General features: G+C 41.8%; 1 protein-coding gene across 7 annotated transcripts in view; it reads left to right on the top strand.

Annotated features, from left to right (window-relative positions):
• The window catches only part of znf512b (zinc finger protein 512B), a 29,314-nt gene extending 17,323 nt beyond the window's left edge, over nt 1–11,991 (top strand). For 5 of the 7 annotated variants that reach the window (XM_072366593.1, XM_072366591.1, XM_072366592.1 and 2 more), the window contains 9 exons: nt 843–970; nt 2,115–2,207; nt 4,695–4,793; nt 5,272–5,511; nt 5,620–5,943; nt 6,192–6,293; nt 6,452–6,514; nt 6,839–6,937; nt 8,368–11,991. In XM_072366593.1, the coding sequence (XP_072222694.1) occupies nt 843–970; nt 2,115–2,207; nt 4,695–4,793; nt 5,272–5,511; nt 5,620–5,943; nt 6,192–6,293; nt 6,452–6,514; nt 6,839–6,937; nt 8,368–8,712 (1,493 nt within the window). In that variant the 3' untranslated portion in view covers nt 8,713–11,991. The remainder of the gene's footprint in view (nt 1–842; nt 971–2,114; nt 2,208–4,694; nt 4,794–5,271; nt 5,512–5,619; nt 5,944–6,191; nt 6,294–6,451; nt 6,515–6,838; nt 6,938–8,367) is intronic. The other 2 variants (XM_072366595.1, XM_072366594.1) reach the window with 2 other exon arrangements.
• Nucleotides 11,992–12,834: the final 843 nt, after the last annotated feature.

Here is a 12,834-nt window from a genome sequence, read left to right as displayed (position 1 = left end):
TAGGAAGCATTTTGCTTGTGATGAACTCTGCAGATCCTTCGGTTACGAATGACGTCCTTATGCTATGAGAATTTCGCTGTTATTTGTTTTAGAAAAGAGTCTAAGTCTTCTGATTGTTGTTGTTCCTAAAGATGGAACATGAGCGCGTGGCTCTGCAGCGTCTCCTCAGTAACTTGGTCGTCAAATCAGACCAGTGGTGCTTCGTTTTAGCCACTGGACATGTTGCAGTCATTCAGAGTGATTCAAAGTGATTCTGTAGTGTCTAACTGGCTGCCCGCCCTTTACCCCCAGAGCTCCTGCAGTGCATTTCTACACCTTGTGCTTTATGGTGTTTTCCTTCATTAAAGTATCTCTGGTGTCCTAATCGTTTAATTTTCAGCTGCTAAGCCTTAAACGATCCCCATGGTGAAAATATTAATCACACTTAAGAGTGTGAACTGGGTGTTTTATTTTAGGAATTGCTCAAATTCTCTGTGCTCATTTCCGACTTCCTGTCCAGCTCGTCTGCTTCGTACAGGACAGAGCAGCCGCTTCTGAGATGTTTCTTAAACACTGAACATCTGATAAACTGACAAACATTGTCCAGCGTGGCTGTGATCAGTTCCAGCACAGTGGTCGATCACCTCTGTGGTAAAGAACCAAAGAACCAGGAAGATTAGCACGTTTTAGTCAACTGGTGATTGCCAAGAGCAACTATTCATGCTCTACTTTCACCTGATCGCCTGATCAGGGCCGGTGCCTCGCTCTCTACACTTTAGCGCTTGCTAACACAAGCACATATTTAGACAGACATAATTCAGTTAGCTGAATAACAGTTCTACTGTGTCCTGGATGTTACTCAGGTGCTGTTTCTGACACCCAGTGGCAGCGAACCATCTCAGAGCGAGGTGAAGTGGTGTGTCCAACCTGCTCCATCGTCACTAGGAAAACAATCCACGGCCTCAAGAAACATATGGAGATCTGCCAGAAGGTCAGTGAGGCGTGCAGGTGTCCGTCAGCCTGGGAGTGGGTTGGACACTGTGTTGCTTTATCTTTTCTTTCCGTCTCAGAAACCACATGAAGGCAAGCGCTGGAGTAGAGCTTTTCTTTCCCTGAATGCTCCTCAGAAGGAGTCTGCCTGCTGAAATACTGAATTTAACTCGCATGCTCTTTGTTTGATATTGTCATTTACTGCTGAATGCCGCTGAACTGTGTGCAGTTCAGATGGAGAAACATCTTAAGTCTGAGCTTTTTAAAAAATGTGTCAAAGAACAACAGCATTTCTCATTTATCAAGATGTCTTTGTGTTGTTTTCATTTAGATATGATGTTTAAATCAGCTATAAATCATTTAATTGTGTCCTTATTTTGTCCCAGTTTTGGAGATCTGGTGATAAAGTTCTTTTAACCCAAAGCTGTTGTTTCTGCGCTGGATTTGAACTGTGACTGTAGCATCTCCTGGAGTCCTTCCAGTGAATATATTGACTGGAAGGCTGTAGAGATCGCTTTGGCCTGTATCTATCACTTACAGTCATTACAACCAGTTTTTGGAGTCATATTGTCATTCATTGCTTGTGACCTGAAAGCCAATACTGATTGAAATTGATTGTGGGAAGGGACACTGGACACCTCTGAAATTGTTTCAGAAGCACTCGATTGTGGTCAGTTGTTGTTATGAATGAAGTAGTGGTTAATTATAGAAAAAGGGTATCCAACTCCATTAAGTTGAGCTTTTCCAGTGGATGAACCAGATCCAGTGGTTCAGTAGCCTGGTCCTCAGAGAAACGCCTTCCTGCTGCTAACATAATGGCTCCTTTGCCCAGTGCCTGCCTGACTCTATTAAAGTGACAGTCTGCTGTTAAGCAATTACAGAATTACCACATTGCTGCTGGGTCACTCCCCATCATAGCACCTCCTTTTCCAAATCAATACTGAGACAAGAGGTGAAGTCTGCATGAAGGAACACAGAGATAACTTGGCTTTTTCGTGCTTTTTTTGTGTTTTATTTTGACCTGAAATGTTAGCCGTTAGCTTAAGAGCATCGTTCTCCAATTAAGAGCAAAGTCAGCAGCGAGTGCTTGCTTTCTTTCATAGAGAAATGTAATTTGATGCTCTGTTTGGCTCTCTACCCTGCAGCTCCAGGATGCCCTGAAGTGCCAGCAGTGCCACAAACAGTTCAGGTCCAAGGCTGGCCTCAACTACCACACAATGGCTGAACACAGCACCAAGGTACGCCTGGAAATCTTGTCATTTCGAAAACCTGCTTAAACATTTTAAACATGTCCTCGTATATGCTGATATTTAAACAAATTTCTCACCGCCCAGCTTGACACCAGATGAGTTGTTTTTTTATTGGCTCACTACATTTACGAGCTTCCCAAACTTTCACATGCAACCCTGCATATGGAAGTTTTTCATTCTCTGCTGCTAATGCTTTCACAGAGCCTGTCGATGTGTGAGTGTCTGTCTAATCAAAGTTTTTTTTAAAAAAGCCTTTCTTCTTCGATATGAATCATCTTTTGTATGTTTGTCCTCAGCTGCTTTGGCCTTTGTCATAGTTGTGATCCACGAGTTCGTAAAAGATGATATATTTCAGATAGTGATGGTATTGTGGTTGAGGTGCTCACATTTCTTTCTGTTGCTGCATTAACTCTTGACAGCAGGGATCTTCATGAAGTTATTATCATCGCTCTCCTGCATTAGAGCAATGCTACTGCATTGAAGTTTGCTGAATAATTCAACAGTGTCTGGTTCTAAAGCTACTATAAAAGATTGATGAATCTACAGCCAGTAAACTTTGCGGCTTGTGGCATGCTTATTTGTGTTTTCCTACGAGTGCATGTGTGCAAAGCAGATGATATACAGAACAGTAAGTGCTCATGCCTGTGTATGTTAGGGATGTTGCCAGTTTAGTGGAGATGATGGATTACTGTGCCACCAGTGTCGGCATAGTTAATCTGTTTGATGCCGCCATTTGTCTTCAGATTGGACCTGTTCAGCCCTGACCCTATTGGCAGTGTTGCAGTCTAGCAGTGCCAAATACATCAGAGCGTTAAGTGTGTGTTAAAAGTAAGATGCTCAGAGGCTTAATTGGACTGTCTTCCTCAACAACTACTCAACTTTTCCACAATTTAAGATGATATAAAAACAAAAACTCAGTGTTACTGCTGGAAAGCCACTAATTCTGTGTATTTTAGGTAAAAATTTTGATTTACTGTTTCTGTGAATAGCTAAACGAGTAAAAAAGGAATAAATGTCTAGAGGAAGTTACACGTGATGTGTTCCTTTAATACTTAAGAGACATTCAGAAAAGGCTGCAGCAGAAATGATTTTGGACCTCAGAAAAGATGTCTGCTGTGTCGTCCAGCAACATTTACTTTAAAGGGAAAGTTCGGTTTGTTAAACCTGGATCTTATTTCTGGTATAAAATGCGTTCATCTACTCACCGATAACAGTTTGGTGAAAGCCGCCGTCCTTCCGACGCTGTTTAGATCACTCGAGATCTGCGTATATCCATATAAGCGGAGAAAACGGGGCATAGAGAATACAGCCTCTAAATAAGGCATCATCTGTCTTTATTTCACCAATACTTTAAGACGAATGAATGAATGAACGCGTATTATTGCTCTGTTAGTTCAGAGCAGTTGGAGTTGTGTTCTTTTATTTGCATTTCCTCTGTTTATGTTGCAACTACATCAGGTTTACTTGGATGAAACCTGACAAACCTCTGAAGCTGAATTCTGTGGTGAGGACGCAGGAAAGGTTTTCTTCAGGTGTTGCTTCATCGAATGTCATATTTATACAGGACCCAATCACCCTCGATGGTCATGCAGTAACAGAGTTCCTGAAACTTCTGTGCTCCCGTCTCGTAGCGGTCTCCTACTTCACAGACATCAGTTATTCAATGTTTGACAAAGAGTCTTTGGCAGCTTCTTAGAGGAGTCTGTGGCTGCTGATTGTTGTGAACATGTTTGACCGGTCGGAGTATTTGCAAAGCTTTGCTGTTGTAATCGCTTTTTAATGACCGTGAACAAGCTGGCAGAGGTCGTAGAGCCTGGTAGAAGTAAGCTGAGAAGTCAAGCTTTCGCGTGGTGCTCCAGTCTAATAGTCTGGTACCTCTGCTTCTGTGAAACTAGATTTTTGTAAGGTTTGGAGGTTGCTGAAACTCGATTGAGTGTGACTGTCAATGACAGTGGCTGGTCGATAGTAGTACTGTAACAGTCCTGACTCTGTCTCATAGAGGAATTATTAAATGCATGCAGATGTGGTTTCTTTCCCTGTTGGTGTAAATCACAGGCTGAGTCTGTATCTGTTATCCTGCCTGCGGGCGCGCTTTATTGTACCTTACCTTTACAGATAGCATCTCAAGGCTTGTGTGTCAATTATCTCTGCGTGCTACTCCACAGGGATCCCGCTGGAAGTCCAGACTCTCGCCAGTTCTTTGCACTTTTTTCTTTCTTCCTGGCAGCCCCACCATCTGTTGTTGTGGTCTTGTTGGGATTTGGCACCAGCTGACACCCAAGTGAAAACACGGGTTTGACAGTTGTCATAAACATGCCTGGAGTAAAAGCCACACCATGAAATCATTTAATGGTCCTGGCACAGTGTGAACACCCGAGATGGGAAACACATTTTCATCGCATTTTTTAAAGTTGCAAGGATTGTAATGTGTGGCTGTGGGACTCACTCATGTGACGGTGTGTTTGTTCCACTCAGCCCTCAGGGAGCGAAGGCCAGACGGGCAACGAGCACGAAGAGAGAGAAAGGCTGCGCCGAGTGCTCAAACAGATGGGACGAATCAAGTGTCCTAGTGAGGTATGTGCTTCTATCTTAACTTGTCCTTTTCTCTTTTCCTGTCTCTCATTCCGAACTACTCCTGCTCCCTGCATCAGCAGTTGCCATTTTCCCATCTTTCATGTCACATTCATCTCTCTCCCCATCTGCCTGTTTCCACTTGTTTTTTCCGTTTTCCTCAGGTTCTTCTTTTGTCTCTTCCTCATTTCATCTTTCTCCTTTTTTCCCTTCATGCCTTGTTCTTGACTTGTTGCCCAAAACCACATCAACACTTGTTCCCATGACTCACAGCAGAGTGCAAAAGGCAGAGACAGACAAAGAGCTGTGAAAAATGAGCATCTTCCTCCTGCTTTTCCTGTCTTGACTAAATTCACTTGTGTTGTTCTATTAGACTTTGCTCCACTTACCCAGTTACTTGCATAATGGATGTTTTCATTCTGTCCACTGATGTCACACAACCAAACTAAAACTTTCTGCACACACGCACATACATATGCAGGGTTGTTCAGCCCACTTTTGCAGTCTGATGGGCTACCAGTATCACCAGCAGCGTTGTGGAAGAGAGCTTTCCGATGACGAGAAGCCTGTGTTTCTGTGCCAGCACTGTGGAAAAACCTACCGCTCCAAGGCAGGTAGAGATTACCACGTACGCACCGAACACCCCCCGACCATCACCACCATCATTACAGCCACAACCACCAATGACACTGATACCAACAACAATACTGGCAAGGAGAGGGTAAGATCATCTTCACAAGCAATAGCAGTCATTATGAAAAGATATGCTAATAGACTGATGATATAAGATCCAGATTTTCATTGCATTTTCCTCTTTCTGTATCTCAAGGTGGTCTCTGAGGAGTTTCCACCTGGAGGCAAGAAGAAAGAGCAAATCCAGTCTGAGAGGAAAGACTGGCAGGAGAAAGCACCATCCAGCCATCCCAGGGAGAAGGTGAGGGAAAAGGAAAAGCAGGGAGGGCGAGACAAAGAAAAAGCAGCACAAATTCAAAGCCACGGGGAGGACTTTGAAAGGACCCCCAGTGGCAGAGTCAGGCGGCGGTCAGCTCAGGTGGCAGTGTTCCACCTGCAGGAGATAGCAGAGGATGAGCTGGCCAAAGACTGGGGCACCAAGCGGCGCATCAAGGATGACCTGGTGCCCGACAGCAAGAGGGTGAGGACAGAGTGGCTGCAGTAAGCGCACAACACATTTACATTTATCAGCCTGTAGAAGTAAAAACAGTAAAGTAAAAACATGAGCGACCTCCTCACATACAGGCAGAGGTACTCAGTTCTGAATCCTACAAGAACTCAGACGTACAAACAGGCTTCCGCAGTGACTCGCATCCTGGTCGAATCTGGAAAATAAGTGAAGTTGTAATGCCATCAGTCATGCTTATGAAACTGATATCTTTTGTGCAGTTAAACTACACTCGTCCTGGCCTCCCCAACTTCAGCCCGGAGCTATTAGAGGCCTGGAAGAACCAAGTCAAGGAGAAGGGATTCATCTGCTGCACAAATGCAGTAAGAGCATTCACAAGTTTAACACATCATTATGTACACAATATGAATCTCCATGTCTGGTTAAAGCAACTCAGGAATCTGGCTTTACACAGTAACTAGGTTTATGATAACATTCTGAGTTTGTTAGATCACTCGCTTTTTATTTTGCTTTGTCCCAGGCCTGTGAAGCGATCTATTCCAGTGTGTCCGGACTAAAGGCCCACCTCGCCAACTGCAGCCAGGTACAAACCCACATCTGCAGCATATCCGTTTAACTCTAATGGTATCACATGAGTTCTCTGGGCATAAACGTCATGCTCGTGAAGCTGTTTGCCTCTGCAGTCTGCATGTACTGCAGTGGAATACATCACAGCAAAACACAAAAAGAGTGAGAAAAGAGACGATTCAAAATGAAATTGTCCTGAAATAAAGAATAGATGAGGAAGAACCATTGTGCCTGTTTATATTTGTTTGTGTTTTAAAACTTATTCATATAAAAGAGTCTTTTCTCATGTGATTTGAAAGGAATATACGTGCACACCTTTTGTACCTGTCTGTGTTTGCAGGGTGGTGGTGAAATGGGAAAGTACACCTGTCTGATCTGCCAGAAGGAGTTCAGCTCAGAGAGTGGTGTCAAGTACCACATTAGTAAGACACACTCGCAGGTGGGTTACACTCCGAGAAAATGTCACAAATAGCCATCAAACAGCCCCTGATATTACCGAAGCCCCTTTCATACGTGCACTGCTCCCACTTGATCTGAGAGCAGCTGAACGTGTCATCATGCCTGAATGAGTAAAATGTGCATATCACTTCTACCACAGCTCAAGTTTGCACCACATGCAGTCACAGTCGAAGCTAACGGTGGAGACACTGAACCCTGGTGACATGAAAAAATGTCAGCACAATCATGTTTTAACCTGCCACAGCGCATGCAGTGACCCACGGCAATCCAGACATGTTCTCTGTTGGGGAAAATAATTACAAAGCAAATAACTTTGATGCAAAAAAAGCTCTGTGCAAAGTTTGAGTTATTTTAGATGTTGAAAATGAGCTTTTTTGTGGTCCCGCTCCGAGTAGCTCTGAGCTCGGTACTCCATACTGGAAGTGCTGTGGAGGAAGGCAGGACACTGAGTAATCATGAGAACAAGCCCACTTTAAAAAGTAAGTGAATAAATAAAAGCTAAGTGTGGAGAAACATGATGCCTGTGGTGTGCAAACATCATTAAGTCTGGGAACAAGTTGATAAAGATCTTGCCTGTACATTATGCTACTCTATTTCCTTCAGATGTGTGTAAAACACTCAGTTATGATTTAACACTCTGGGTTATGGGTCTTATATTGTCCCTGTAAAGATTACTATCTTCAATAACTCATCATTTTCAGGGGCTCCGTTGGACTACGCATTGGTACGATATATGCCCTAAAGTCTCCTTTCTCTGATGATTGTCATTTTTTTTCAACAAACTTTATTATCATATTTGAAACATCATACAAACATGACATTTGCAAAGATTACAGCGGGCTTGTGATCTGTCTTTTATCATCATCATTACTGCGCTGTGACTGCAGCACCGACGTGTTTGAAAGGGACGTTGATTCAAGTTTCAAAAACTTTATTGTCCGTGGCCTGGGTTCCACATTTCCTGATGACCTGGGTGCCATTTCTAAATGTTTTGAGGGAGAGTTACTGCCTTTTATTTGCACTATTTTGACTGTTTATTGGAGTTATTTATATATATGAATGTTTGAGGCAGCATTACTGCCTTCATTTGCATTACTTTGGCTGTAAATTACTAAATCTCATAGATTTATGTGAATGTTTGAGGCAGCATTACTGCCTTTATTTGCAGTATACTTGAAAAGTAATTTAAGTTAAGTTGTTGTGCCCAGTATTTGTGTCTCAAATTATCTTGGTTTGTCCTGATTAAACATGGATTTTTGATACTCAGTAAACTGTATTCAGTAAAGAAGTTACTAAATAGATCGGATCGGTGATCCTGATCATGCACAGCCTACCATGCATGCTCCTGCACCCTGTTCATATCCTGGGTTGATTGCTGTGTGTGTGTTTTGTTGTTTTTTTTCCCCCCAGAACTGGTTTCGTGCAGCAGCCAGTCAAGTGGCCTCAAGTAACAAGAGTAAAGTGCTGGAGAACAATGGGATCAAATCTGAGGTGAGGAACGGTGCCACCACCGGTAAGAAGAGGGGCCGCAAACCAAAAGAGCGCCCCTCTGCAGACGTGGCTCTTCAAGCAAAAACTGAATTACTTGTTAGCAGTCAAAACTCAGCCCCCAGCATCACCCCCCCCTCTGGCCCAGCACAGTCCCCCACCTTGATCCCCGACCGGACGGACAGTGATAATCCAGGCCAGAACAGACAGCCCATCCCCGCCGCCAGCAGACGAAACAAACCCAAGAGGCTCTCGTTTTCAGAGTAGCACTGCTTCTGTCGACCCCGGAGCAGGAGAGGAAGAAGCTAAATGACCTTTCTGACTCCAGGACGACTCGGCACTGAGAAGAAAGCCAAATCAACCATTAAGAAGTAAAAGATTGAATACGGTCTTTAAATCCCAGAGTTTATGCCTGCACTGGTGTTAACAATAATCAGAACTGTAATGCTATATTTCTCCATTCCACTTTTTCCTCCTTTTTAAGGCACACATTTCAGTTCCTGTACTCGCAGCAAAGATAAAATCCAGACCTTAACTTGGAGAACATTTTTTTAAACAGAGGTAGTATTCCAAATGAATGAGAGTGACTTTCTCTGCAAGTTTCATGTCGTGTTTGAGAGGTTTTAAAAAGGAAAATCTATTAGCATGGTGAAGTCGTTTAATGAAAGCTAATGTTTTTACATTTTTTTCACTGAAATACTGTACGGTGTACATAAACAGTATCTATATCTATCTATCTATATACTCAAAGCAATGATGCCGTCTGTCATTTTCAAGCCTGACGCGTCCAACTGGATCCTAATAAGTCAGGATCTTTTTGCAGTGTGCTGTAGTGCAATGGTGTTTTTTTTTTAATTTTAATTTGCTTTTAGTTTAACTCTTGTTTTGTTACTGTTCATGTTTTCTGTAGGCAAATGTCACATAAGCTACAATGTCGGTCAGTTGTTAGTCCCATTCCACACCATCCCACACAGAACAAGAAGAAGAAGAAGAAGAAAGGTACCTGCTTCGACGGCCATAACCCAGTGTTCAGTCAAATTCACGAGCAGAGTACCCCAAAAACCTCAATTTGAAATGGTAAAACACATATTTAATATTTAAAGTGACATTGTTTAACTGATTTTAAACAGAAGAAACCTTGAAGCGTTCTCAGATGAGTCTAAACGTTTGCCAGAAGGAAGCATTTTATTTTGTGAAGCTTGTTGCGCCATTACAGCACAATCAAATGATGCGACATGGTTTCAAAGGAGGCCACGCTTTGGCTGCCGCTTTACCTTCAGTCTAAGCTGAGGAGAGAGTCAAGCTGCAATCTTGTATAGAGAGGTTGATTTATTAAGCAGGAAAATTGCTAATTCAGATTTACAGAAAATAATTTATATGAACGAACTCCTAGAAGCTTAAAGTTATTGCCTTGCACTTTAACCCCTGACCTTCTTAATCCTCTCTTGTCTTTTTGCACTCCAGGTGTATTCAACCATACCTATGTACAGGATTTGAAATACTTTAATCTGATGAAAAGCTATTCAAAAGTAGCATCATTAACTTTATCTGTAAAGTATCTAACTCGACAGTATAATTATGATTCACCCCAGAAAGCCATAACTGGTCTTGTAGAAGTGTCCTCTGTCACTTACTGTTAGATTAGCTTCAGATTTGTAAACTGATTAAATGACTTAATTACTTAAGAGGAGAGCATATTTTCACTTTAACGTGTTTAAAGTAGATACTTGAATCCACAGTTGTATTAACAATTTGAGCCAATGAAAACTCCAGAAATATTTGATTTATGTGTGCAGTTTATGTCCTTAAAATAATGACTTGCTTGCATAGAAAAAAAACAAAAAAATAACAAAAAAAAAACCAGATCATGAATCTATTTTGTATTCTATTGTGTATTGCCTAGATAGCAATCTGATAGCTTTGTATAAAATTGTGATGTGAGATAATAAGGGTGCTTTATTTGCCACTTTACCTTAAGGACCTGATAGAGCTCACTCAAGTCTACTAATCCATCCGCCATGTTCTCCTTACTGGCAAGTTGTCCGAATTTTGCACCAAAATGTCAAAGTCATCTTTAAAAATCAAGCACTGATGTCAGCAGAACATTTTCAAGAAACATTGGATTTAAGATGCGTGCGTGTTTTCGTTCCTACGCTGTGACTTTTTATAACGTAAAGCAAAGATTCAATCTGAATTTCTTCATTACTAATCAGACGATGGAGTCTATTCAGGTGGGGATGATTATGCAGTTAGTTGGAACTTTCACCTTCAAACGAGGTTCGGCTGACAAAGGGCATAAGTTAGATGAGCACTGATTGGTCCGTGGACCTTTTCAATGAGTTGTCCAGACCTGTGTGTGTGTGTGTGTGTGTGTGTGTATGAAACAGCGAGCACCTTTGTAATGACTGGATGTTAGAAATGTTGAGTGTAATGCTGTGGCACAGAATCAGTTCATCAGCTGCTTGTTTCTTGTTTCATTGATGACGTCACATTGACTGTGTTTACCTGACAAGCTTTGGTGTTGCAATATGATAGTTTAGCACTGCTTTTAACAGTGGGTATTTTATATTTTATCACACCCTTTACTATCTGTCTTCCTATGACGGGGAAACACATATCTATCCCGCAGTGTGAGCTAACTGCAACATGTTAGAGAGTACAGCAATACACCATATTTAGCTGATTTTGTTAGCTTGCTGATATTTTGATATAGATGTGTCTTTTCACAACTGTATGGCTTTTTTCACCCCCCCCCCCTTTTTTTTTCTTTTTTTTTGTTGTTTGCTTTGAAAATGCTTTTTGCAAATTATGAATTCTACACAAAAAAGTTGAAAAAAATTTGTAGACCTCAAAGAAACCTTTTAGGCCTGTGTGTTGGCATACACTATTATTTTATCCATTATGATGATGCACATACAGTAAATTGAGCTTTTTTTTCAGTACATAATGGCAAACCAATTGAGAGAGTCCTTTATTATTATCTATTGAATATGGGGCAACAATGCATATGTATGTGTGTTTGTTTCTGTATTTAGTGCACTTACTATAACATGAAATAGGCTTGAAATAGGAGTGTTGTTGGAGCTTTCTAGTTACCTGGACTGTGTGTGGTGTGACTTTTGTACCTGGGGAAACAGGAGGCTCAAGTGTCTTCCCTTTGTCAGCAATGTTATTTCCAAAACCAAGGTTAATCCCTAGCTATCCCCTTAGACGGGCTGAAGATTTTACCCTTTTATTTTGACAACAGTGGTTTGTTTTGTATTCTACCTACTTGAAAAGGAGGATATGGCATCCAGCTGTTGGTCTGGGCCATTGTGATGAAACTATTAAGAATTTTATGAGATAATGTTGCAGCTTATGACTGTTTATGATACATAGGTAACCGATAAAAAGATTTCCATATCTGAAATGAAGCTGTGTAGTACCTATCGTCGAAGGAACCAACGCGTCCTTTGCATCTGAACTGTTACAACTTTTCTCCCAAACTTGTTGTATTACTTGTGCATTAGTATCCCTCAACTAATTAATAAAAGTTTGTTGACAAAACGTGTGTGATTCATGTCAGCTGATTATAGGTTACTGTGGATACAGTGTCTGGATGCCCTTTGATTTTGGAGTTTTGACTTGACAAACATGACAAATAATCAGAGCGACTTTTCAGACTCGCAAAGGAAAAGAAGGAAGAGGAGGACTTACCAGGAGAATAACTCTTAGATGTATCTGGGGACAAGGCTTTGAAGGAAAGAGGTAAGATTTTAAAATCGATTCAAAATCTAACGGAGACGAGAACAGGAGTGATGTGTTCATGCTTTTCAGCAGCATATGTTGCTCTAAAACCTGTAAATATCTTTCAGCATCGATGTCAGCTTCATAGGCACCAATGCCGGCCCTTATACCATCAGAGATGCAGGCTTTGGAACGAGGGATGGACCAAAGTAAACAGATGGTCCCTCTCCTCTGTGGTTGGGAGGATGTAGCGTCCACTATTTGTTTCATATAACCACGCCTTGGTCCATTTTTGAGTCCATTTTGGATGGGCTTTGGCCCAGAGAGGGTGGTGGCATTTCTTCACACGTGGCTTTTCTTTGCATGATGTGGCTTTGACCTGCGCTTGGGGATGGCAGAGAGTTCTCAGCCGATGCTTTCTGGAAGTATTCCCGAGCCCATGCAGTGATTTTGATGACACTGTCACATCTGTCATGAATGCATGCTGCATCTGAATCTTATGATGAGCAGACTCTGCTTCTCTAAGATGCTCTTTTTTTCTTTGAAAACCGATTATGTCATTAACATGTTGCCAAGTGTCCCACTGAGTTGCAACATGCTCCTTCGGCTGTATCTTCGTAGTTCTGCTAATAATAAGAAATGCCCTTGTTAATCATTAGATGT

Source organism: Leuresthes tenuis, unplaced genomic scaffold (genome assembly GCF_036924035.1).
Source record: "Leuresthes tenuis unplaced genomic scaffold, fLeuTen1.0.hap1 SCAF_16, whole genome shotgun sequence".
In the NCBI taxonomy this organism is placed as follows: Eukaryota; Metazoa; Chordata; class Actinopteri; order Atheriniformes; family Atherinopsidae; genus Leuresthes; species Leuresthes tenuis.
The sequence above is the reverse complement of the archived record's forward strand: the minus strand, read 5'-3'. Positions and strand labels throughout refer to the sequence as shown.